General features: G+C 39.8%; 4 protein-coding genes and 1 long non-coding RNA gene across 8 annotated transcripts; 3 read left to right on the forward strand and 2 right to left on the reverse strand.

Annotated features, from left to right (window-relative positions):
• The first annotated feature begins 2,450 nt into the window (after positions 1 to 2,450).
• On the forward strand, positions 2,451 to 19,608 carry kdn (citrate synthase). Of its 3 annotated transcripts, none has more exons than XM_030388131.2 (4): positions 2,451 to 2,577; positions 16,097 to 17,074; positions 17,143 to 19,170; positions 19,480 to 19,608. In XM_030388131.2, exons 1-3 carry the CDS (start codon positions 2,548 to 2,550, stop codon positions 17,512 to 17,514), a joined length of 1,380 nt encoding a protein of 459 aa, XP_030243991.1. In that variant the 5' UTR covers positions 2,451 to 2,547; the 3' UTR covers positions 17,515 to 19,170; positions 19,480 to 19,608. The 3 variants fall into 3 exon arrangements, with proteins under 3 accessions (XP_030243991.1, XP_030243989.1, XP_030243990.1); XM_030388129.2 differs by lacking the exon at positions 2,451 to 2,577 and adding an exon at positions 7,831 to 8,058; XM_030388130.2 differs by lacking the exon at positions 2,451 to 2,577 and adding an exon at positions 8,429 to 8,702.
• Positions 3,418 to 5,343, forward strand: LOC115564144 (uncharacterized). The gene is made up of 2 exons (XM_030388133.2): positions 3,418 to 3,570; positions 3,645 to 5,343. Exon 2 carries the CDS (start codon positions 3,915 to 3,917, stop codon positions 5,046 to 5,048), a length of 1,134 nt encoding a protein of 377 aa, XP_030243993.1. The 5' UTR covers positions 3,418 to 3,570; positions 3,645 to 3,914; the 3' UTR covers positions 5,049 to 5,343.
• ND-B16.6 (NADH dehydrogenase (ubiquinone) B16.6 subunit) lies at positions 6,615 to 7,597 on the reverse strand. Its single transcript, XM_030388136.2, has 4 exons — positions 7,496 to 7,597; positions 7,315 to 7,428; positions 7,032 to 7,252; positions 6,615 to 6,960 (listed from the first exon to the last, which is right to left on the reverse strand). Exons 2-4 carry the CDS (start codon positions 7,418 to 7,420, stop codon positions 6,823 to 6,825), a joined length of 465 nt encoding a protein of 154 aa, XP_030243996.1. The 5' UTR covers positions 7,421 to 7,428; positions 7,496 to 7,597; the 3' UTR covers positions 6,615 to 6,822.
• LOC149090714 (uncharacterized) lies at positions 10,067 to 12,124 on the reverse strand. The gene is made up of 2 exons (XR_016197428.1): positions 10,282 to 12,124; positions 10,067 to 10,177 (listed from the first exon to the last, which is right to left on the reverse strand). It is a non-coding gene; the product is annotated as an uncharacterized LOC149090714 (long non-coding RNA).
• A 214-nt stretch (positions 19,609 to 19,822) lies between the features above and the next one.
• On the forward strand, positions 19,823 to 23,608 carry Marf (Mitochondrial assembly regulatory factor). 2 transcript variants are annotated; one of them, XM_089264492.1, is made up of 8 exons: positions 19,823 to 20,174; positions 20,241 to 20,530; positions 20,621 to 20,959; positions 21,100 to 21,111; positions 21,339 to 22,265; positions 22,341 to 22,511; positions 22,607 to 22,803; positions 22,898 to 23,608. In XM_089264492.1, exons 1-8 carry the CDS (start codon positions 19,880 to 19,882, stop codon positions 23,097 to 23,099), a joined length of 2,433 nt encoding a protein of 810 aa, XP_089120618.1. In that variant the 5' UTR covers positions 19,823 to 19,879; the 3' UTR covers positions 23,100 to 23,608. The 2 variants fall into 2 exon arrangements, with proteins under 2 accessions (XP_089120618.1, XP_030243988.1); XM_030388128.2 differs by lacking the exon at positions 21,100 to 21,111.
• The last annotated feature ends 2,775 nt before the right edge of the window (positions 23,609 to 26,383 follow it).

Consider the following 26,383-nt stretch of genomic DNA (forward strand, 5'->3'; position numbering starts at 1 on the left):
ATAGCAAAAACTTTCCACACATACATACATATGCACATACATATGTATGTATGTAAGTTTGGACGAGAAAATTCGATTTTTTTGTTCTTCCACCAGACGACATGTTGCAATTTGATACGGAATATGCAATTTTCGCACGTACCACTCCACCGAGGGCCAACTACATACAAACATACATAAGTATGTATACATACGACGTATGTACATTCATATCTACATATGTATGTTTGTATGTGCACAGGTACGAAATTTTCATATGAGTTTCATTAGTTTGATGATTTTAGTGGAGACTTAATGCTAATTATGTATGTACGTGCGTAGATACATATGTACATGTATTTATGTATACGTACGTACATACAATGTACCTTCGTATGTATGCATGCATGTGTGTCCACTTAGGAAAAGGCAAACAGATCGAGTAACGGGAACGGCTGCTCTGGTTTTAAGTCATCTCCGCCTTTACGTACATACATACATACATATGTATGTACATACAAATGTATGTATGTATCTCTGATGTATGTACATATTTCGTAATGCAACTGGCACACAAACTAAACTAATGATGAGTGTCTATAGTCATGCCAGCACAGAAATAGTTTATGGCAAAATAAATATTGCATTTTATGATGCAATTGCCAATCGAAAGATAACAACAAAGTCGGGTAGAAATGAAGCAAAATGGGAAGAAAGATTAAAAACGCTGACGCCCTGCCGCAACTAATTTGAACGAAGATATGTATGTATGTGCGCTTGTGTGTATGAATGTCCAGATATAAATACGTACATATGTATATATATATATGTATATGTGTGTGTGAATGCATGTACTGTATTTATAGCGCCTATTTGCATTTTAAAACTGCAAACGTGACCGAATTGGCGCGTTCTGATTCTGAATCATCTCCTTCTCTGCCTCCTGTCTTCCCTCTATATCGATCTCTCTCACTCATTCTCTCAAGATATGTATGCAGCGTATATACAAACTTTTGCCACTTTATTGTATGAAATATCTATTTTGCATTTTATATTTCATTTTATTTATAACCAACAAATTTATTGCATATGTACATATATGTATGTAAGAACATACATACATACATACATATATTAAAGGCAAGTAGATTGTTCTGTTTATATACATAGCTATCGTAAAACAGTTCATACCCAAATGAAATGGAAAATTCGATGTTTTTTATTCTTCTCTAATAGTTTTTCTCTTTTCTAAATTAGTAAAATTTGATTTATTATATATATACATATATACATATGTATAGTTATTCAATGTTGTCTTTATATTTTTCGCAATTTATGCTCAAACTCTCATTATTCTGAAGACATGCGAATATGTACATACATACATAGTTCTTATGGAATTGTTCACATTTGCATGAATGTATGTACATATGTATGTATGTAGCTAAAGCAGCTGATACCTTAGGCTGATTTCTTAATCTAACTTTACTTAAAATTGATGTCTATATAGTTTATACAGAAAAGTCGTTTTGTTTCTAAGGCTAAAGTGGATCATACTCTAATCAAATGAAATACTCGATATTTTCATTTCTTTTAGTTAGTTTTTATTTTTATCTCTATGTACATACATACATAGTATGTTTTTTTTTTTAACCTTTACCTATTAAAGCTGATGAATTTTAATAACAAACCTAAGAAACCTAAAGCTCTCTCTCTCTCTCTCTCCCTCTCTTTCTACCTTAAAGTGCATGCACTATTGACTCGCCCTGCACACACAAAGTTCGCTTAACTATTTTTTTTTATTTTTCTTTCTTTTTTTATTGTAATATTATTTGCCATTTGCCAGCTCAGAAAACAATTTGCAATTATGAATTGGTAGCACTTGGTGTTGCCCCCGATGACGTTTATTTAACTTAAGTTGGGTATTTACGCTGGCACCTGAGGGTATCTGAATGTGCGCAGTTCGATTGTTTTCCACCTGCTTCCTCTGCTGTCACTTTCCCTCATCATCTATCTGTCTCTCTCTCTCTCTCTCTCTCTCACACATCTCTTATCTCCAAAGTCTGCAACGTGCAAAAAGCTGCAAATGACGTTTTGTGATCTTCCAAGCTAATTAAGTGACCGTTTTTTCCTTCTTTCTTTTTACCACATTTTCATATTCAAGCAGATATGTATGTATGTATATGTATGTACATATATATTATATGTACATATGCAAAAACTTATCGTTGGGACAGTGGAAAATTTTTAATGGGGCTTAAAATGACTGTTCGCATTCAGCTGTGAAAATCGGCAAAACTTAATGAAAATATTTCTTATGTGATGAAATGTGTGTAAAAAAAATTACAATGAAAGATTCGAGCTTATTGAAAAATCCAGGCATGTTGAGATCGAAATGATCATTTACGTAATACAAACTTACACGTACATGTAGGCATGTTAGTTCATTTGTGTTTATTTTAGTATTTGACAATAACATATTATTACGTCTGTTTTATTAAAACAAAATTTTCGAAATTCGTGTACTTCTTTTTTTTTGCTTTTCTAAATTGTGCGCATTAGCCGAAGATGTCAAAAAGTCTGCAAAATATACGAACCGTAAGTGCACTAAAACTATATATTAATTTGCATTTAAATATGTATGTGCATATTGTATGTACTTACATACATATGTATGCATATACATATATGTATGTATCTCTGTGTGAATATTTGTTTCACTTATAAATAGTGGCAACCATTTATAGTTTAATTCAATTTACAATTGGCGCAGAAATGCGCTTAACTTCGAATTGCTTGGCAACGTGACAAAAATGTGTTTAACCATAAATGAACATATGTATGTACACACATTCATAAATACATATGTACATACAACAAGCAAGTCCATCCACACACACATACACATTGACACACACGTGTATCCGCAAACATTCATACATACATACATACATTATAAATGGTACATATTATAAACAATTTACATACATACATAGAAATGTATGTATTCATTCTGTTTGCAATGGTTTATTTCTCGCGAAAAGCCGCATAAAACTACAAGTTTAAGGTTTTTCTTAACAAACAATGTGCAGAGGGGGAGCGGATGTACATATTTCAAAAGCTGGCGCCGTGGTCTTGACAACAGTTGTGACGCCGCTGCGCATAGCGAACGCTTGTCAGTCCACAGCGCTGCCACCTTTTGAAGTGTGCATACGTAAGAAAATTATGCTCATGCGCTCAGGCGCCTTAAAGACAATTATTGTAAAAAGAATAATTTGGTCAGTCTTAAATTACTCGCAAAATGTTATATTATTGTTTTACAATTGAATGGATGGAATTTATTGCACTTCCGTCACGTAAGATGATTTACGTAAGACCAAATGTCGAACGTAAGTCCGTAATGCGTAACGTATGCGTAAAATTCGTGTTGCAGCCAACTTAGCGTTGTGACGATATATACCATAAACTACGCAACATTCGAGCCAGTGTGACCATTGTTTGCCGATGTTGCCACAATCGACGAAAATTGTGATATTGAAGTGGAAGAATTAAACTTGGTGGCAAGAAAGTCGCGAAAGAGTGTTGACTATTGTAAGAAAAAAGTATAATTTGAACGCGCCAAAAGTAATTTACCAACTAGCGAATTGTTTACAAATATTTTGCAGTACCCGGAGACCGCAATTCATGCGAAAACGATTTCCTGCAAAACGCAACTTACAACTGTCACACGCACACTAATAAAAAGGGAAAAAGAAAAAAATTTGGTGTGCTGGAAGAGAGGTACGCCACGCCGCGCCGCATTAAAAAAACAAAAAATTTTGTTTGTTGCAACGAAGTCGGAGCGACAATTGACTTTAATTAACTAAATATACAGAAATACATAATTATATATAGTATATATATATATATTAGTATATACATATATACTCGGCAATATGAACTCGAAGCGTATGAAATACACTACGCTGTCCAGCCCGACAGATGCACCGTCCAAGGAGGAAATTGTGCCAGTTATCATACAACATGAAACTGACGACGTAGATGGGAACGGGGAGACGACACAGTATACATATGCCTATACGACCACTGAGGACGACGATACTGAAACGGCTGTGGTGACCCTAAGCGATCGTGATCACGAGGCGCTGGCCAATGCTCAGGAGGTGATAATCGATGAGAACGGGCATGCCGTCACGCTGCAGCAGCTGGTGGAGAACAGCACCGTGGAGGAGGTGGAGACCATTGAGCAGGGAGATGGCACACACACCATATTGCACATTGTGCCCAATATGGCCGACGAAGAGGAAGATGAGGAGGATGATGATGGGGAGGGCATCGAGCACGATGAGGACGAGATAGTGGGTGTGGAACAGGAAGAGGGCGAGGAGCAGGAAGAGGAGGAGGATGAAATGGGCTCGATTGTCTTCGAGGGCACCATCGATCACAGTCCTGAATCCGATTCGCAGTCACGCAATAAGACTTTCTATTGTCCCAATTGCGGCAATTGCTACAGTGCCGCCGGTTCCTTGAAGCTACACATGCGCGCCTGTTTGCGCCAGCGCAACGAGGTCTCTGCCGAGGACCGCAAGTGCAAGGTGTGCAGCAAGATCTTCAATTCGGTTGCCTACCTCAAGGAGCACATGATGCGTCACACAGGCGAACAGCCGCATCGCTGCACGCGCTGCTATCGCAAGTTCGTCGACGAGGCCAAATACAATGCGCACATGGACTCGCACAAGCATCAGGACAAGCTGGAGGCCGAGGCGGAGGCATTGGCCGCTCAGCACGGCGGCAAGAAGGTGGTCGTCAAGGAGTTCACCTGCTCCTTCTGCTCGCAGAACTTTACCGTTGTGTTCGATGTGGGCCAGGTGAAGCGGCGCTATGCCTGCGACGCTTGCCGCGACAAATACTCAAATGCCGAGGCATTGCGCCAGCACAAGCAGCAGGTCGAGGAGAAGCGTGAGTTCAGCTGTGAGCGTTGCGGCCGCAAGTTCGTCTTTGAGGGCTTCCTTCAGCGTCATCTGCCCACGTGCGATGGCAGCATCAAGCGCCGCCGCGACATGAAGTAGAGGTGGCTGCAACGTGATGGCAGTTGGCGGCGTCGGCGCAAAAGATCTGATAGAGCACTCGAATGTGATTTTGTGGAGGAACAGCAGGAGGAGCAGCTGGAGGAGGATGAGCAGCAGCAGGAACATGTGCTAATATCACCGCCAATGCGTTACGTTGTTATTAAACAGGAGGAGCTTGAACAGTTGGAGGAAAGTGTTGAGGATCAGGAGTAGAAGCAGCCACAGCCCTAGAGGCTGGCCAATGAAATTGAAATCTTTTATTATGCACACCAATAGACACAGACACACACACACACACACACACACTTTCTTTAACACATCGACGGAGGGAGGAGTTATAGTTAAATACTAGCTTATAGGCAGTCTAATGCGTCTCCAGCTGGCAATTCCACACATACACACACACACCTTACATATATATACCATTACACACACACGCTCATACCTTACATATACCATTTCACACACACACACACTATTTTCATTCTTGCCTAGCTGGGGCCACAATACACATACAAATAAATATATGCATAAACACCTATATAGATACGTCGACGAGCAGTAAAATCTAACTATATATAATTACATATATATATATATATATATATATATATATATATATATATATATATATATATATATATATATATATATATATATATATATATATAAACATATTTTTTTTTAACTATGTAATAATATTTATAAGGATTTGTTACGGAAGAAGGAATGTCGAAGCATATTTACTACATACATATAAACATCATGACTACGTTCCATGTTTTACGTTCTCCATATCGATCTTCACTGATTAAACAACTCTCTAGATAATCTGCTAGAAATACAACAAACAAAATAGAAAGAGACAACACGAAACACAAAGCAACAATCAATATTCATACATATACATACATACATATATCCTTGCAGATTTTGTAATAATTTTCATTTCATATACATACATACATGTAAACAAAATAACATTGAAAATATCATTTGAGTCATCCATCATATAAAAAAAACTATCTGTCTATCAATTTTTCCGCTCATGTGTCTTGGGATCGTAATACTATATTCTAATGTATAGCATCGTAAGACTTTGTTTCTGTGAACAATTTGTTTTTTTCCTCTTTTTTTTTTTTTCATTTCGATTTCGTATTTCTAAAATAAAATTGGATTAACATCGAACGAAAAAATATGCAAAACTGCTTCACTTCAAGGATATTTCAAGAAAAATAATACCATAGAGAGCCCAACGATCATATATATGTATGTATTATATGTACATGTACATATATCGTTTCTTAGTCGAAAAAGTAGAGCTTGCAAATTTAAACTCTAAGAAAAGTATTTTGAAATGGGTGTACAAAATATTGTGTAAATGTAACTGAAATAAATATATATATATTCCCAAAACAAATATATATAATCCCAAGTAAATAGCAGACTAAATTCATATACAAACATATACGTACAAAATATATAGCCCTATAGAAAGGCTTGTAGTTTTTCTGCATAATCGCAGTATTTCAATTTCTAAAAAAAAAAAACAAAATAGACTCGGAATTCTTGTACATTAACCAATGCAGAGCGCATTCGGTATATTATTGATTTCAAACGTGCGCTTAGGCGCCGCAGCTACAAACAAAATTGTTGGTTTTTTTTTTTTATATAATGTGCATTAACTAATTTAAACTGACGGCAGGAGGTAGGAGCGGCAGCAGCAGTAGCTGCTACTCCCAGCCTGCTACTCCTCCTCCTCTTCCACATTCGTTTACGACCAGAGCTTCAGATGGGCGCGTTTTGCATAAGATTTCCAATCAGAGTGGGCATAGAACTCCTTGAATATGGGCGTGACTAGTGTGTCCTCTGGCAGTGTCTTGAACACGGGCTCACCATACCAGGTGCCCACCTGCCAAAAAGAAAAGAGAACCAAACTTGAATTACCATCATTTTATCTGAAATTCAATAGTCGCAATTTACCTCCCAGCCGGGCACGTTCTTCATGAGTTCGGCTTCCTCGTCGCGATTGCGACGCAGCTGACGCAGAAATTCACGATCGCGCTCCGCAATCAATATTGGGAAAATGACATTCTGAGCCGAGCGCATTTCGATTTCGTCGCGTTTGACTTTTTTGGCTGTCAAATAATAGATTCCCAGACCCACTGTGGTGACGGCCACATAGGCTCCAATCATGGTAAAGCCTGCAACAGAATATACATAGATAGATGTGTCTATGTGTGCATAAATCTCTGCTTGAACTCACCTGTGAAATAGCTCTTGGGTGGCACGCGAGCAAAGGGAATCTTCTTGTATCCACCGGGTGGTGGAAGGTCCTGTTTTGGGGGCACATGCGGCACGGCCGTCGCCATGTTGGCTGCTGTAATGCACATGGATGCGCTCTGATAACATTTTCCCTCTATTAGTGCATATCTATTTCGACTTACGCTTTAGTAATTTGTTAATAAAATAGGAAATCTGCCAGTCAAAATTTCACGACGCCTTTTGCATAACACGCAGCGTAATGTGACCACAGCTGATTGCTATTAAAATACCAAAACAAAATATTACCACATACACCACTATATATATTGATATAAAGGAATTCTCTAATTTGCCAAATTGCCAAGTGGTACAATAACATGTATTTGGCCTTAATTATTACCAATTTCCTAGTTTGAATCGTATTTTTCACTATAAAACGTCAAAGCACTAAATACTGGAACAATAATTAAAAATGCTGGCATCTCTGACAGCTGTCAGTTTCACTTCAACTTGAGCTACAAATATATTGTACATTTATTTTAATTTCAAATTTGTGTGATTATAAAATACAAATTGTGTTGTTACAAATATGGCATATTTGCGAAAATTGTTTACATTCCAAAAGTGCTCATTATTCCTGCACCAGCACCGCTTCATTAAGAAGTCTATTTTCCCCCCAACGTCGCAATGCGCTCAACCTGGACTTGAACAGGAAGCATTTGATGTGCTTCCTGAACGAAATGAGGTAGGCAAATAAAACTTGACATAGACGAATAATTGGTAAATAAAAAATAAACAATTTAAACATTGCGCGGGCGCCAAGACACGCAACTTATATCAGCTGTGTTTTGTGCAGGTTACACAGCATTTCATTGGTACTGCATTTATCGATAATGCAAATATCATGCTTGCTCAACGAAATAAATAAATCCTATAAATGTAGTGATCCTCATTTCTTGTGCATTACAAAAACAGTTTGAGGATCATATAATTTTAATATATCAATTAGCTTATCTCTTGTGACGATCTGCTCGACTATTAAAAATTATCGATATTGGACACAACAACAACGACTACAATCGACTGTATGCAACTGAAAGCCAACCAACCATTCGAATTCGAATAATATTTTAACATTCAGTTGCCGCGCAGCTGCCGTATAGGAAGGGAGAGTAGGAAACTTTTTTCGCTCGCCGTATAAACGCCACAAGAAAAAGAACATTTCCAAATTCTTCACTGGGGGAAAGCAATTTTTTTCTGTGTTTGTGCGTGTTAGTGTTTAAAAAAGAACACAGCGTTTGAGTCAACTTCTTCTCAAAATAAGCAGCCAAATTAGCATCAATCATGTCGATCGTTCGCATTTCTGCACGTAAACTTGTCGACGCACAGGTGAGTTTTCCACAACCCTGACCCACCCACGACCCAACCGTACGCCTTGACCATGTAATAACTGTAACTGTGAAATGACAAAAAATTCGCACGTTTCGCTGTTGTGGCGGTAGCTAAAGGATCCTCACACTCCAAGCGTGGCTTGCCAGCAACGCCGCGCGCATTCATCCACATACACACATATACAACACGTTCCCTAAGTACGCGATTGTTCGGCCTGTATAAGTGTGTGTATCCACGCGTTGTTGTTGGCAAAAGAAGTGACACGCCAAAAATTCAGCCATGTGCTTGTGATTATTAAAAAAAATTACAAAAAAAAAAAGAGAAAAAAACTATTCGGCGCAAAAAATGATTGCTGCTCGTTTTTGATTGCCTCGTAAAGCTTCTAATCTAGCGGACCACAGTAAAATATATTAGCAGTTGTAAATTCAGTTCAGAATAGCCAAGTATTTTAGCTATGTGCTAATTTTCCGGCAGTAGCGATTACATAACCGAGCAGAATTTTCACTTGGCTAAAATAGCGAAGCGCGAATCTTCTTTATAAATAAAACTCTCACCAAACGCAGACGCAGTCGCAGTCTCAGCGAGCAGCGCAGTCTGAGTTTAATGAACTTCTTCATCTGGTGGTGCCCGTTTTACCAGGGGCATCGTTGCCCGTTGTGTCACTCATGTATTAAGCCTTATTTTTGTCGTTGTATAATTTCCATAAACGTGTCTCTTTCGTTTTGGAATTTGGCTTAAAACCACGCGGCGTCTCTGGCCTTCGTCTTGTAATGTTACAGCAACAAAAATAACAGCGACAGCAATGACGCTCTCTCAAAGAGCGGCTCTCATCAGCAGCCGCACAGGCAGTGCTGCCAGATTTTCAAAAGCTAAATCTACAAAACAATTTGCTAATAACAGCTAGAAAAAGCTATTTTGTAATAACTGAACATGTTAGAATAGTGATTTATAAGAAGGAGAAACTAGTATATCATGAGCCTAGCCATTTATTTTTTTTATTTTTATGAAGCTTAGTTTATTTAGATAATTAAATTATTTATTTAGATACTTTGTATAATTTATTTTTGTAAAAGTCGAGATTACTTTTATTAGCAATATAAAAGCTTTAATTGTTAATTATTAATATATATTGAATGCTCAAACCGTTTAGTTTTACTTTAACAAGTTTCATAAATCAAGAATATTTTGGCTACTTAATAGCTAGAAACTGCCCGTGGCGACATCACTGCGCACAGGTAGCTGCTCATTTTATATTTCGCTCGCGCTGTTGCTATGCCTCTCTTCGGTTCCAAATCGCGTCACGTGTTGTTGTTGTTACTGGTGCTGCCGTTGTTGTTGCTTGATGTATTTTGCATAGAAGATGCGTTGTTTCTGTTGCCAAATGAGTTTTTGTCTGCATTTTCCGATATTGTTGTTGCGCCAAAAAGATTGTCCGCCGAATGACCTTTAAGCAAAGAGCGCATCTCCGAAAACTGTAAAAGAACAAGAGCAAAATAACAAAATTAACCGCCACGTATGTATGTGCACAAACAATCGTATATCAGCACACATACACACATTCAAAGTTCGTACGTACTGTGAGTATGTGCGGGTTATGTAATGTCGAAAAATTAGTACACAAAACTTGGCAAAAGTTTTGTATTTTTCTTTTGTAACTGAAAAATCAATACATAGCTCCTGGCACGCCCACAAACCGACAGCCACAGACATACACACATACCCACACAATAGGTTCAAAGGACGAGCCTCCTTTGCAGCTTTTTATTGTTGGTGCTTTGCTTTGGGGTGTTTTCGATGTTGGGCAGAGTGCGTGCAAGAGAGAGAGAGAGAGAGAGAGTGAGAGAAAGAAAGAGGAAGAGACTGAACGCGAGTGAGCAAGAGAGCGGGTGGCAGTGAGATAATGAGCGATTGAATATGACGCAAACAAAAATTCGATGCGTAATACGTAAAAAGTTAAATAATCTATTTTGCGTTTTCTAAATGTTATGTATGCGCCCAGTTCTTTTGCTATGAGATTGCCGCTTTTTCGCGTTGTGAGTTTGGCGTGGCGCCAAAAAACGCGCACCAACTGCAAACGTCCTTCACACTGCTGTTGTATTTGTCGATTTTGTTGTTGTAGTTACTAAAAATACATATGTATGTAAATAGGTAAACGATTCTTAGGGTTGGCGAGCTGGCGAGAGCTATTTGCATCCTCCTCTTCCGGTTAAAAATTTGAAGTGAAATACTTTCGATTTGCAAAATCCGAACTAAATATACATATTTTTCTGTTGTTCAAAAACAACACACCAACGACGACTACAACATGACACGCAAGGCCTTTCAGCTGCCGCAGCAGCAGCAACAGCGGCAACATTTGACGTCCGGCCAACTTAATAACAAACACGCGAAATTTTTTATCGCCCAGACGCTAATACGTCACGATACGTGGCCAGCGCTTACGTAAAAAGTTTCTCGTTTAGCGTAGCGTTTCTGCCCTTTTGGCAAGCGCCTTATGTGCGTTTGTCTGTGTGAGTGTGTATATATGTGTTTGTGCGGGTGGCAGGCAAAGGTTGAGCTTCTTGCTCTGAACAGCTGATCATACGATTGCATAATGAGAATGTCATTCATTTGCACCCAATTTGAATTGGCATTCGAACTCAAATTCGAATTCGAAATCAAGTTCACATATACACAGTATGCAAAAAAAGGGAATTCAAATTTCCCAAACAAACTGCTGAGGTCCAAAGCGGATGAAGCACAAAATATCTTTTGTATTATGCACTGTGCTCTGTGGATTTGCACATTTCACTATGTACATAAATTAAATTGTTTGATTTATGGTCGTCGTTGTCGTCGTCTAATCTTTCAATGCCCGTGCCAATCCAATCTCAAGTGGCTTCAATTTTTGGAGAGGCGTGCGGCTCACCTGCACTTTTTCTGTTTATTTTTTCTTCTATTCACTTTGCGATTTCAAAGTTGCGAAAAATTCCCGAGATATTTTTTAAGCTTTATGCTCGGGCCTCAGCAGATAACAATGTGTGGCGTCATGGAAAGTTTATATTATATGGTAATCAAATTGTTAGCAATGATAACTGTGATAGGGAGAAACACGTCAAGATTTTTTGGTCATGTGATGTAATCTGTCGCAGGTGGGGGGCGGGGCTGGGCGGATCGTTGCCAGACACTGAAATTGCATTCTCATTTTGGTATTGCATTACGTTATATTTACATTTACAATCATTCCGCGAATGCCACTAATGCTGCCCCATCCCATGGAGCTTAACTGATAAGCATGACAAATTTGTGTGGGGGCACATGATCGAGATCGAAATCGGAACACACGCACATGCGATCGATGTTCGTGAGCTGATTGTAGAAATAATATATAAGTATATACATACAGACGCCCAATAGAATGGCAAAGGAAAACAAAAGCAAAAAAAACGGAAAACGTTGAACGGTGAACGAAAAAGTGTTAATTTGATTAGGTTCAACGATAAATGAATTTATACGGCATAATATTTATAGAGTGGAATGCGATACCCCCAAAACAGGGGGTTCAAATATTTGCATAGCTTTCGGCCTACTAATGAGAGACTCAATTGCAACAATTGCAAATATCTAATCAGAGCTGGAAGAAGATTCAAAGCCTTGACTTCATCAATCAGTGTAGCTCTAATTGGAGCTTTGCTTTTTTGATTGATGATGACTTAAGGTTGATAATCAAGCTCTGATATCTATATGGATGTTTGGCAAGAGAGCGTTAAGTGGAACATTAACAACAAACATACATGCATATATATTTGTATGTATTTACAACTTGTTGCTCATGTTGACATCAATTGTTAACATTGACAGTAAAGTTTACGGAACACGTAGTTCCCCTTCCACCATCTGGTAATTGTGCTCTGCGACTAAAAGCTGACTCAGTATGTTCTCCCGCTCATCAGAGTTTCTGATTAACGCGCATGTAATCAACACAGACAGAAATCCCAACGAACCGATCTGAACCGAACGTCTGGTTACGTCATGCACTCTGCTCCGTAACGTTGCTAACTGTTTACTTTCGGAACGAATAGGTTTTTTTTTTCTTTTTTTTTTCTTTTCATTTGTATTTTTGTTGTTTTGTTCGCGATAATAAAGAGGAAATGCAAATAGCAGTAGACACAAGACCTTAATTATAGCGATTAGGCTCCGAACTGCAAGATAATATTGCAAATAGTAGAATAAAAGAAAGAATAGATGAACTTGAAAACGCAACTTTTATCGGTTAGTTAGTATTAGTCAATTACGGGATCGGGCAATTGAAATAGTCACGCGAATGAGAAACGATAGCGAAAATCCAAGGAAACCAGATAGAGAAATGGAGCGAGCGAGAGAGAGAGAATAGTTTGAAGAGAAGAGGCAAGTTATTAGGCGTGCTGTTAGCATGGATAAACCATTTAACGTCAAGTCACGGCCACTTGACTAGAACTGCAAGTTGCATTTGTGTCAACTGGCTTATCTGGCTAGCCTTGATGCCAAAATGAGTCGAGATGCCGTTAGTATTTAGTATTATGGCAATTCGAGAGAGCGGCTCGCATGGAATTGTAAATTGTGAAGGTTGCGCGCGTCAAGCGTCTGACTTTGATGATGATTGTAGAAAATTATTATTTAACAAAAAAAAAAGACAATCGTATTGTTTATGGATCTGTTTGTATTTAATTAAGCTGTCGTCGTAATTGCAGCTTAGATTAATTAATAAGAACAGCAATAATATTAACAAAGTGCTATCCGAGGAAACGAACGCTCGCTTATGCAATACATTGTCGCCGATTGCGCGGATCAGCAGACCTCTAATCTCTAAGCTGGGGCCGACAAGAAAGCTAACACGCGACCACGATTTCCTTGCTGACCATTTGACCATATATGTACAAACAGCATATAAAATATATAGTCGATGTATGGAATCTATAGAGAATGTGAGCGATAAGTTAAACGCGTGCGAGACCGTTGCGGGGACCTTCAAAATTCGAAGTGCTTATCAGCAGTGCTCGCGCACCCCCTGCCTGCCCCGAAGCACCCTCTCGACCCAGAAGGCCGGCCACCGCCCGTGAAACTAATCTGATTATGTTCATGACTTTTTCACATGGGTATGCATACAACTGAAATTTGCGCAAAGAAAAACAGCAAATAGCGCAGAAGACAAAGCTAGCACAATGATAGAAAAGAACGGGAACAAATAATCATTTATATTTTTAAGAAGGTAGCGGCCCAGCGATAAGATAGCAAAGCCAACATGAAATCGAATCAAAGCGCTCGAGCGGGCGGGTGGGCGGTTGGTCGGTCGTGCGATTGTGCGTGCTCCGGCCCCCACACGTTATGCAACACTATTCCGCAAAAAGCAGAGCTGTTTGACATGTACACACATATGTATGTGTGTACGTACATATGTATGTGTGTGACGCATCATGTGTGGCGCTTAGTAATCTCACTGTTATGCAAGCCTCTTTCGCGCGCGCTCTCCCTTTCTCTTTCTCTCTCTCTTTCTCACTGTCACTTTTTCTATTGCTCACACTTTGCTCTCGGCATTTGCGTGTGTTTGTTATTTGAGCTCTTAGCGCATAATTAGCACGAGCCAGAATCAAATGGCAACCAATCTACGACAGCTCAATTAGCACCTGTTTGAATGGCAGCAGCATTCGCGTCGACAATGTTGCGGTTTGTGCACCTGACAAAACGGCGTTTGGTTATTTGCAGCTTCAAGTGTCTCACATTGCATTTCTGCTCGTCTAACGGCCTTTCTCACCCTTTATTTACCATAATGAGTATTGGGTTTCCATAGAATGTGGTCACTCGATTATTTAACACAGCTTAATCGATTGATACTAAATTACAATTGCAGATATTAAGGATAAGAGTTGGAGCGTCAATTTGCAACGATTATTGTATATTTTTTATATATATATATGTACATATGTACACTCATGTATACAAATTAAATGCAGTTACTTTGTTGCACGCTGAAATTGAAATTGAATGTGCATAACTTGCCTCTTGCCATTATAGTAATGGCTGACGTACCAGTCAGCTGATTGACAGGCCATCTCATAGTATTTGATAATCGATGCAAGGCGTTCACGTAAATTATAATTTAATTTTATCAATGAAATCGCGTTTTTGGGGCCGGTCCAGCAAACCGGTTTGTGTGTGTTTGTTTGCGCACAGACAAATCAATATAATGCATAAGAGAAGACGAGCACACACACATGCATACACTTAGCGATCGCGCAGCAGGCTTACATATACATGTGCATTTACATACATATGTAGCAGGCATGCAATCCAATTTGCAAAAGTCCTCCGCTTGGCGGCGCCACAAGTTCACTTGGTTGATTAAATTTGCTGACCCACTAGCCGCAAAAAAAAAAAAATAATAAAAGAAAACAATGAAAAAACAAAAGCTGACGAGCCGATAAACCGAAAGAGGGGGGGAGGCGCAGAGGGAAAGCGCGAGCGAGAGACGGCGAACAGTGCTGTCAATCAAATAAAATTGCACTTTGCGCTTGAGCTTGGATTCCGTTTTCATTTCCATTTCGTTTTGTCTAAGCAAACGCCACGCGTGGCAACAGCAACAAATGCCGTCGACTAGGAATTTCGCTGTCATTTAAAGTGTGTCTCGCGATGGGCTGATCTGAAGTACAACAAAAAAAACTATTATCAAAAACTAGTTGTAACCGGAATCGAGGCTTAACTAACAGTTAAACCTGAGCTGAACTTTGCGAGTGGCGCGCTTTTGTCGAATTACATGTGTATATGTATGTGTATGTACATGTATATGTACATATGTTTGTATTTCGGCTGTTTTGTTTTTGCATATTCTTTGTAGTCAATTACGCTACAACAATAACAATAACAATAATAACAACACCAGCAATAATAAGCAAATGCAACCACTGGGGCAATGTCTGATCGATGCTGAGTCATGGGTCTGAGAATGGATGGATTGCGGCTGGTGCTATTGCTGCAATCGTCGCTTTGCTTTGCTTATCAACAGACGTGGATTGTCTCATGTGTGCATCAAAGTATGTGTGTGTGTTTATTTTGTGTCCGTTGTGTTTGGGGATTGGCGCACCTTATCAATCGCATTGATGTTCCGCGTAATTTTACGCTTAAATTGCCTGCTGAAGTGCAGTTCAATGACAGATGTGGCAATCGTTATCGATAAATCCCATTAAGTGTGACAATTAAATGGCCTTGAGGTGCCGCACATTGTCCATTCCCTTTAACGTGATCGAAGCAACAGTGCTGGTACTTTGGCGCGAAAAATATCTATAAAAAAGCTGACTGGCTACACTGATGTTTACTTTTAATGTTTGGTGTTTGTTTACAAATATGTTTATTTATTGTTTTAATTTTCTATGTTGCAGAAAGTGCCAGCTATTAGTGGTTATGTGCGTCAAATCGCTTCTGATGGCGCCAGCCTGCGCGAGGTGATGGCCTGTAAGATTCCGCAGGAACAGGAGCGTGTGAAAGCCTTCAGGAAGCAGCATGGATCCACCAAAACTGGCGAGACAACCATCGATATGATGTACGGTGGCATGCGCGGCATCAAGGCTCTGGTTACCGAGACTTCTGTGCTGGATGCCGATGAGGGTATTCGCTTCCGTGGTCTTTCCATTCCCGAATGCCAGAAGGTACTGCCTGCCGCCGATGGCGGCTGCGAGCCACTGCCCGAGGGCCTGTTCTGGCTGCTGATGACCGGCGAGGTGCCAACCAAGGCCCAGGTCCAGCAACTGTCCTGCGAATGGGCTGATCGCGCTGCACTGCCCCAGCATGTTGTCAACATGCTGAACAATATGCCAACGACCCTGCATCCAATGTCCCAGTTGTCTGCCGCCGTTGTGGCCCTCAACCATGACAGCAAGTTCGCCAAGGCCTACTCCGAAGGTGTGCACAAGAGCAAGTACTGGGAATATGCCTACGAGGACAGCATGGATCTGATTGCCAAACTCCCAGTGGTGGCTGCAACTATCTACTGCAACACCTATCGCGGCGGCAAGGGCTCCCGTGCCATTGACTCCAGTCTGGATTGGTCGGCCAACTTTGTGAAAATGCTCGGCTATGACAGCCCCGAGTTCACCGAGCTGATGCGTCTCTATCTGACCATCCACAGCGACCATGAGGGTGGCAATGTATCTGCCCACACGGTGCATCTGGTTGGTTCAGCTCTGAGCGATCCCTACTTGTCATTTGCTGCCGGTATGAATGGTCTGGCGGGTCCATTGCACGGACTTGCCAACCAGGAGGTACTCATCTGGCTGCGTAAGCTGCAGAAGGAGGCGGGTAACAACCCGTCGGAGGAGCAGCTTAAGGACTACATCTGGAAGACCCTCAAGTCTGGACAGGTGGGCACACTAGATAGACCCATCATTGCCTGATGTGCGCTTAACTAACTAATTTCTCTTTGAATTAGGTGGTGCCTGGATATGGTCATGCTGTGCTGCGCAAGACTGATCCACGTTACACTTGCCAACGGGAGTTTGCACTGAAGCATCTGCCCGAGGACGAGCTGTTCCAGCTGGTGTCCAAGATCTACAAGGTGGTGCCCCCAATTCTAACTGAGACCGGCAAGGTCAAGAACCCCTGGCCCAATGTTGATGCTCATTCGGGTGTCCTGCTGCAATACTACGGCATGAAGGAGATGAACTACTACACTGTGCTCTTCGGCGTTTCGCGTGCGTTGGGCGTGCTCGCTTCTCTTGTCTGGGATCGTGCTCTTGGCCTGCCCATCGAGCGTCCCAAATCCCTATCCACCGACATGCTCATGAAGATGGTCAAGAAGTAAGCTAAGCAACAACGCAATTGACGGATGGACGGACTGCATTTCTAGCAGTGCAGCGAAGTGTGGCAATGGGAAGTTCAAATGTAGCAAAGCAAAGGAAAAGTAATATTAGAAAAAAACCTACAATAAATCAATGAGAAAATTTGCAAAAACAGTAGCAAGTAGCAAAAACTAGACAAGAGGGGGAGCTTGAAAGAGGGATAGAGCGAGATCCAGATAGAGAGAAATACAGAGATAGATAGAGAGAGAGAGAGTGCGAGCAAGCGAGAGAATAGGGGGAAAATTGACGATAAATCATGAATATATAACTTTAACATATATGGTAGCGAATAAATGTGACGACATCATGATATTGTTAGCTTGGCCAACTGAGCGAACTTAGAAGGGCAGCAGATGAAGATGCAAACAACCAAATATGAAATCACAAGCAAGACGCATATGTATATATATGTATATATATATATATATGAATCTATATGTATATATATGTATATACATATGTCTCGTAATTGTATGTATGTCTTTATATACATTTTATATATGTATATATGCATATGAGCATATGTTGAAAACTGCAACAGCAAAACAATAAGTTGAAAATAAGGCAACATTTAAATATATATTAAATAGACTAGCTAAATTATGATGGATGAGAAACTTATAACGAACAGCAATAGAGAAAATAAAATCACTAAATAAGTTGTAAGCTCTATTTATACCATATTAAGTTATATAAAGGGAGATAGCTGTTTGCACACATACACGAACACAAAAGAACACCAACACGCAAACAGACACACACAACACACACACATACAGACCCCAATCTATCCTGTTTCAGCATTTTTTTTTCAATTATTTAGAGGATCTTTTCTTGTGCCCTTTCTGAACTGCTTATTAAGTTCGTTACTTAACTACATTTTAAGCCAATATTATGTTTGAGGCGTTTCTATACATTGACTTTACTTTACTTAACGTTACCCAAATACCCGAACCACTCAAAGGCCCGCCTAAAATCTAACAACTAACTTGATAACAAGTTTACTTTTAATTTACCCTTTAACTATATAGTTTTTTTTCTTTTTACGTTTACTTTAAATACGATGGAAACATGTTATTTTATGTAATTTATTGCAAACCAGTAAATATAATAACGAAAAATAAAATACATACAAACAAGTGGAAAGACATCCTCTACACAAAAATTTAATAAAAAAAAAACGGAACAATAATATACAAAACAAATTCAATTGTGTTTTTCTTTTGGTCAGCTGAATTTGAAATTGCGCGGTATATGGAGTGTGCTTTAGAGCTTTTATCGTCTTGTGGTACAAGACTTATCGACCAGCCGCCACAAATTTGAAATGTCGATACCGACTGTTTGGCGTTTTGCAGCACTACTGGCTGCTGATTTGTGCACCGTGTTACATCACTTAGACGAATTATAGGTAAATTGAACGGGATTTGAGCAGTGCTGAGCGATAGAGTAAACAATTAGTTATATCTAATAGAAATGTGCCTAAAATTGTCGGTTCGGAACGCGATTTCATAACAATCCCAGGAGCCCGAAAGGCCGCACTGCCGTGAACTTGCGGGCTGCGTGTTTTGGATCGCGTTCGCCGGAAACATAAACATACGATGAGCGAAAGCACAAATCAGGTTAGTTGCTGGTCAGGTATAACAGTGCAAATCCTAAACTGCAGACGCAACACGGGGCCAGTTGAAGAAATTATCAGCGTATATGTATATTTTTTCGTTGATTACGATTGCCAACACACACAAGCATAAATAAACTGCGCCGTTGCAGCAGCAATTGCTCGTCTCTTTCTGTGTGTGTGTATGTGCGAACGTGAAAAGCCACACAAAAGTTGAAATTTTGCCTTGAATTTCTGTTGTTATATATTTTGTTGTTTTGGTTTAGTTATGCCTTTGAAGTCATATTTTGTTACGTTTTCCTTTTCTTTTCAGTTTTGTGCCATTGATTTTTGAGTCTATCACCCCAAAAATAACGATAAACAACAGAACAGTGAAAACCCAGAAAAAAAATTAAAAAAAAACATACAAAATTAAAAAAAATATATAAAAAAATTTTAAAAATACCAATCCTGTTTTCAAAGCAGCCAAAACCAAAGCCGATACCGATATCGATACCAATATATCGATACCAATAACAGTAGTGAAATCAACGTGCACTTTTGTTATCATTTTAGAGTCAATTTATTTTTTTTTTGGCAACAGTATAAACTGGGACTGGGGTTGGGGCTGGGGACGGGTATCTCCTTAGGCTGCATACCTTTTGTTTTGTATCAAAATTCTCTCTTCATTTAAAAAACAAAAAAAAAAAAAAAAATTAACGCAAACCAAACAAATGGCGGCCTACTTAAATCGCACCATTTCACTGGTGACCGGCCAAACGGGCCCATCCGCCAACGATAAAAACTCGACAACGGGCAACGACACCGTCGACGATTCACGGCATAATATATCCCTGCAAACGTCCGCCTCGTCCACGTCGGCCAACATGACCGGCATAACCGACAACCGCATGTATCAACCGAATGACAAATCGCCGCTGCAGATCTTCGTACGCGCCAAGAAGAAGATCAACGATATCTACGGTGAGATCGAGGAGTACGTGCTGGAGACAACCACCTTCATCACTGGTAAGAAAGACCATTGTCTCTGCATTGCATAATTAATACGTCAAACTAAAAACTAAACAATTGCAGCGCTGCATGCGGATGCGGAAATCGTGGACAAGGCGGAGCGCGAACTGTTTGAAAGCTATGTGCACAAGGTGGCTGCCATACGTGAGGTACTGCAGCGGGATCACATGAAGGTGGCCTTCTTTGGCCGCACCTCCAACGGCAAGAGTTCGGTGATCAATGCCATGCTGCGCGAGAAGATTCTGCCCAGCGGCATTGGCCACACCACAAACTGTTTCTGCCAGGTGGAAGGCAGCGACGGCGGCGAAGCCTATCTCATGAAGGAGGGCTCCGACGAGAAGCTCAACGTGGTGGTAACTACTACAGGGGTCCATTCCCCTACACACACACACACCCACACCCGTAGACACACACCATTTAACAACAATATTTGCATTTTGCAGAACATTAAACAATTGGCCAATGCCCTGTGCCAGGAGAAGCTCAGCGAGAGCAGTCTGGTCCGTATATTTTGGCCACGCGAACGCTGCAGCCTGCTGCGCGATGATGTTGTCTTTGTGGATTCCCCGGGCGTTGACGTGTCTGCCAATCTGGATGACTGGATTGACAATCATTGCATCAATGCTGATGTCTTTGTGCTGGTCCTCAATGCAGAGTCGACAATGACGCGGGCCGAGAAGCAGTTCTTCCATACTGTTTCCCAAAAGCTGTCCAAGCCAAACATCTTCATATTGAACAATCGCTGGGATGCGTCAGCCAACGAGCCCGAGTTTCAAGAATCGGTAAGATCTAGCCTTTGTCCAATTTGTTGTGCACCATCTGAGGACTGTAAGCCTATTTGTAAATGTTGTATATTTTTCATTACCTTTGTTTACCACCCTACCAAATACATAATGTGTGTGTATCTCTGTATCTGCGCCAGGAGCTGGCTAAGGTAATGTTCTATCCAGACCCAGTTTCCTGACACATGAGCTTTTTTGTTTTGATTTGCCTGCTTGCCCATGGACATGGACATATATATAATGTCTGTGGCTGCAGCTAGTTCTTTGTTTGCATTCAGTAATACATTCCTCGAAGATCTCAACTAATAAATTGTTCATTTATTTATTTTTTTTATTATTTTTTGTTTCTGTATGGCTGCTGTTGCCTTACTATCTGCAGGTGAAGTCGCAGCACACGGAGCGCTGCATCGATTTCCTTACCAAGGAGCTGAAGGTCAGCAACGAGAAGGAGGCTGCGGAGCGCGTGTTCTTTGTGTCGGCGCGCGAGACGCTGCAGGCGCGCCTCGAGGAGGCCAAGGGCAATCCGCCGCATTTGGGCGCCATCGCCGAGGGCTTTCAGATACGCTACTTTGAGTTCCAGGACTTTGAGCGCAAGTTCGAGGAGTGCATCTCACAGAGCGCGGTCAAGACAAAGTTCCAGCAGCATAGCTCGCGCGGCAAGAGCGTCTCCGGCGACATGCGCTCCATGCTGGACAACATCTTCGAACGGATCACAATCTTTCGCAACCTGAAGCAGGATCAAAAGAATCTGCTCACCGAACGCATTCAGGGCACCGAAACGCAGATGATGCAGGTGACGCGCGAGATGAAAATGAAAATTCACAATATGGTCGAGGAAGTGGAGGAGAAAGTGTCGAAGGCACTCAATGAGGAAATCTGGCGATTGGGCGTCCTCATTGATGAGTTCAACATGCCGTTCCATCCGGAGCGCCTGGTCCTCAACATCTACAAAAAGGAGCTCAACGCCCACGTGGAGAGCGGCCTGGGCAGCAATTTGCGCGCCCGCCTCTCCATGGCGCTGGCCATGAACGTGGAGGCGGCACAAACGGAAATGACCGAACGCATGCATGCGCTGGTGCCGAACGAGAAGCTGCTCACGAACAGCGCCAAGCTGGCGGTGCGTACGCAACCGTTCGAAATGCTCTACTCATTGAACTGCCAGAATCTGTGCGCCGACTTCCAGGAGGATCTCGACTTCAAGTTCAGCTGGGGCATCACGGCCATGATACAGCGATTCACGGGCAAGATGCGCGAGCGCAGCAAAAAGCAAACGCCCGCCTTGCTCAATCGCCAGAGCAGTATTGGGGTGAGTCCTCTCCAGCAGCCGTGCTCCATGTGGCAGGACACACATTACAAGTTCTACTTTCTTTTTGTCCTTCAGCACACCGTCGTTACGCCCGTGAGCACGCCCGTGGAGTCGACGCCCGTTTGCCTGCTCCCCGGTACGGGCGTGGGTGGAATTACGCCCGAGCAGCTATCGGTTATATCACGCTTCGCCCTGTCCTCGATTGGATCGCAGGGCACAGTGGGCGGTCTAGTTGTGGCGGGCGTTGTAAGTATTGCTGGGAGAGATTCCTGATGCGGTTTGCCGGCTGTCCAAGCAGGATCTTTTATATCGCTATACGCTAAAACACTGACCACTTGCAGATGCTGAAAACGATCGGGTGGCGCGTCCTTGTTGGCATCGGTGCGCTCTACGGCTGCATCTACCTGTACGAGCGTCTGTCCTGGACCAACTCGGCCAAGGAGCGTGCCTTCAAGAGCCAGTATGTGCGACATGCCACCAAGAAGCTCAAAATGATTGTCGATCTCACGTCGGCCAACTGCAGCCACCAGGTGCAGCAGTAAGTGAATCAATCAATCGAAGGCTTCAGTAACCCTAAAGCTGAATCGGAATCGCAATCTGAATCCATATTGAATTTACTGCGTTGTTTTTAGGGAACTGTCCAGCACATTTGCTCGTTTGTGCCGCACTGTGGACACCGCCACCACCGATATGAATGAGGAGCTGAAGACGCTCGAAGCGCAGCTGAACGTGCTGGAGGCCAATCAGAAGCAGCTGAAGCTTCTGCGCAACAAGGCCAACTACATACAGAACGAGCTGGACATCTTCGAGCACAACTACATTGCGCCGCAGTAGATGCTGCTAGAGGATCTGGCCAAACGAACACTTCGACGATGACAACCAGAAGCAGAAGAAACAGAAGAAGTAAAAGAAGTAGAAGTAGAAGAAGAAGATGCTTAACAACAACGACGACAACTTTACCCCTCTTTCAACAGACAGATGAACGTGAAAATGAAAATCCTTGCAACCCTTTAAATTAATTCCTTCATTCAGTTTTTTTATTAGACACTTCTGCCAAATTGTACCGCATGTTCTGTTCTTTTTTTTTTTTTTTTGCTTTTCTTTCTGCTCGTATTTTACAGATATTCAATTTTTTTAATGCTAACTTGTTGCAGTTAAACTCTTATATATAACTGAACTGTTTTTTTTTTTTAGTTTTTTAATAATTATACACATATATGAATATATTGTAATTGTTGTTGTTACACTCTGTACACACTCTGTGACATGGCCGGGCGCCATGAAAACATAAACATAAACAAAAGCAAAAATTTAATAATTATATCTTAAACATTATATTGAAACGATTCTTGTTTATACTCAGTCTATAGATAATTGTGTATATATGATCTATTGTCTATTGTCATTAGCATTGTCATTGTCATTAGCATTGTCATTGTCATTATCATTTTGTTTACTAAACAGCTTCAGCTGTGCCTTAAGCCCAGAGCGAGAGCGGAAGAGAAAAAGGGACAGGAGAAGACATGACGAGCGAGAGAGATAGATATAGTTGGCTGTTGTGTGAGCGAGAGCGCATGCTGGCGCATGTAATTCTGAAAAAATATTGCGAAATTCTGATTCATTCATTTGGTTTTATTGATATTTTGCTAATTGACGTAAAATTCTATACGTATTTCATGGATAGGGTATATTTCTGTGAATTTCAAGTACGTACGTGTGTACATGTATATAATATGTGTGTGTGCAGAAATGTACAATGATTTATAATAGAAGGCGATTCTTGATTAGTGACTAGATTAAAAATGTATATACATATGTATATGATACATACATTGTATTCTTACCTCTGAACTTAGCAGCAGCCAGGTTGAGGATTTTTTATATAATCTGAAAACATTTTATCAATAACAATATCATTATTATCAATAAAATTCATTAAAAAAAACATTAAAGCTAATAATAAAACATAAAACATCAACAAAAATTAATATTTGAACCTCTTGGCATAGGTTCCATTACTTATTTTATTTTATACTTTTCATATGCAATATAGACCTCTCATTGCACTAAAATTTGCATTATGGGGAATAAAGATAGCTACATGAATATGAATATACTATGTACATTTGTATATTTATATACACCAATATATTAGATATACATTTATGCATATACATATATACCTATCTACATACTGTCCAAATGTATATATGTATATACCTAGTTCCAATCATATATTCTTCATTGCAGTAGATTCTGCATTACTTGTGAGCTATAGAGAACTATTGTAAAGTGATTCTAACATTAATCTATAAGCAAAACAGTTCTTAAACTAAACGATTATTTTTCATAGAAACCCACAAAGAGATGTGAGATATATATACAATATCTCGATACATCAGTCAGGTCTTATATGCATAAATAAAGCCAAAATATAAGTGTTTGTATATTATGGAAAGGGTACGCTATAGTTATAAATGGATATACCTATATAAATATAAATATACTATATGTATATCCATCTATAAATATAGATATACACGAATATATGTATATATCTATATATATATCTATCTATATAAATAAATATAACCCTTTTCATAGTATACAAAGATTTATTTTGGGTTTATTTTTCAGCATCATAAAAACTAACGAAAATCGGATTATAGAATTTTAGCTAGCAACACGTGATGTGACTAACAAAGAGACTAGTAAAGTCGTGCACTCCGACTCTAATTTTTTCATTTATGGGCTTTACTATGGGCAATGGCTGGTTGCATCAGTTCCACTCCAAATGCACTTTCATTATCGAATCAACTAATTTGCCAAAACAGATGTTTCTGCTAATTAATATATGTTTTACTTTCGCAATTTTGTTAGAAAAGTGAAAGGCATGAAATATACGCAATACTAAAAGTACTAAAAATCTGTGAATCATTCGAAATCTCTAGCCAGAGAAGGAGAGAGGGAGTGTACTCCAGATCAAGCAACGCTTAAAAAATCAGTTAAAATATTCCTTCTTTTTTTTTTCGATAACGAAGAAATGGAAAATTATAAATATAAGAATATAAATTTTTGTATAGCAAGGTTATGTTATATAGGAATATTATTCTCAAGTTCATAGAACTAAAACGGCTCAACTCGAGGCTTTGATTTGATTAAGCTCTTCCACAATATAAATAAAGCCAATGTAACATGATTTCCCATATAAATTTAGGGTAAATAGACCAAAAAACATTTAGAATTTGCTCCATTTTCCTGAGTAGCGTCTGCTTAAATATCGTAAAGCCTTTCAGTTGGGTTTACTGCACCCATCAAATATCAAAAACTTTCTCCTTTTCTTTCATATTATTTTTCAAGCTCCATTTAAATTTATTTATAGAAATTACAATTAGCAAGGATTTCAGGTTTAGCCTATAAATCGGGACACAATTCAATTAAAATTAATTAGATGATTTCATTATAATAATATATGCATGTATAGAGATAAGAGATATATGTAGGTATATCTATATATATGTATATATCGTAAGCTGCTGCTATTAAGGCCAACTGATGGATGTAAATTCAAGAGTTTTGATGTATGTATGTATGTATCGTATATGTATATAGTTTCTGTTTAGCAGACTTATTCATATGCCTAATAAGTTGGTTTGCTTTTTAGCGTTATCTCATAGGAATAATACAAATATGCGAGAGATGCCATCTCTATATTCTATATAGATGTGAACATTTACAACATTTACAATCCAAACAACTCGAAGAGCGAGAACGAAAACGAAAACGAGAGCCTTAAGTAATTAATTAATTAACATACATAATTAAATACAGGAAATTTGATAAACATTTGTTTTCGATTCTTTTTAATCTCTACAAAGTTAAAATTTGCACTTAATGTTATATGAAAAGAGAAATGCATTTACATGTTGTCTTTTGCTTAATTTTCGTTTTTGGTTTTTGAGTTTTCTGGTTTTTGTTTTGTTTTTTTTTTTTCTTTTTTTATAACGTGTTTTCAATATTCATTTTTGCTTTCTTTCGTTTCGATTTTTTTGTTTGTGCCAAGCAATTGATATTTAAATACAAAGAGCACAAATAATAATAAAAGAAATGTATATATA

The sequence above is a fragment of the Drosophila navojoa genome, chromosome X (genome assembly GCF_054131105.1).
Source record: "Drosophila navojoa isolate 15081-1374.11 chromosome X, UAZ_NAV_1.0, whole genome shotgun sequence".
NCBI classification, from domain to species: Eukaryota; Metazoa; Arthropoda; class Insecta; order Diptera; family Drosophilidae; genus Drosophila; species Drosophila navojoa.

Bases quoted from the DNA above. Each gene is read 5' to 3' on its own strand.
- LOC115564144 (XM_030388133.2), top strand. From the start codon at position 3,915: ATGAACTCGAAGCGTATGAAATACACTACGCTGTCCAGCCCGACAGAT.
- ND-B16.6 (XM_030388136.2), bottom strand. From the start codon at position 7,420: ATGGCGACGGCCGTGCCGCATGTGCCCCCAAAACAGGACCTTCCACCA. The intron at 7,253-7,314 runs GTGAGTTCAAGC...ATTCTGTTGCAG, and splicing joins ACCCAAGAGCTATTTCACAG to GCTTTACCATGATTGGAGCC. The intron at 6,961-7,031 runs GTAAATTGCGAC...TCTTTTTGGCAG, and splicing joins AGAACGTGCCCGGCTGGGAG to GTGGGCACCTGGTATGGTGA.
- Marf (XM_089264492.1), top strand. From the start codon at position 19,880: ATGGCGGCCTACTTAAATCGCACCATTTCACTGGTGACCGGCCAAACG. The intron at 22,266-22,340 runs GTGAGTCCTCTC...TTTGTCCTTCAG, and splicing joins ATCGCCAGAGCAGTATTGGG to CACACCGTCGTTACGCCCGT. The intron at 22,512-22,606 runs GTAAGTATTGCT...GACCACTTGCAG, and splicing joins GTCTAGTTGTGGCGGGCGTT to ATGCTGAAAACGATCGGGTG.
- kdn (XM_030388129.2), top strand. From the start codon at position 7,903: ATGGCATATTTGCGAAAATTGTTTACATTCCAAAAGTGCTCATTATTC. The intron at 8,059-16,096 runs GTAGGCAAATAA...TCTATGTTGCAG, and splicing joins TGCTTCCTGAACGAAATGAG to AAAGTGCCAGCTATTAGTGG. The intron at 17,075-17,142 runs GTGGGCACACTA...TCTTTGAATTAG, and splicing joins AGACCCTCAAGTCTGGACAG to GTGGTGCCTGGATATGGTCA.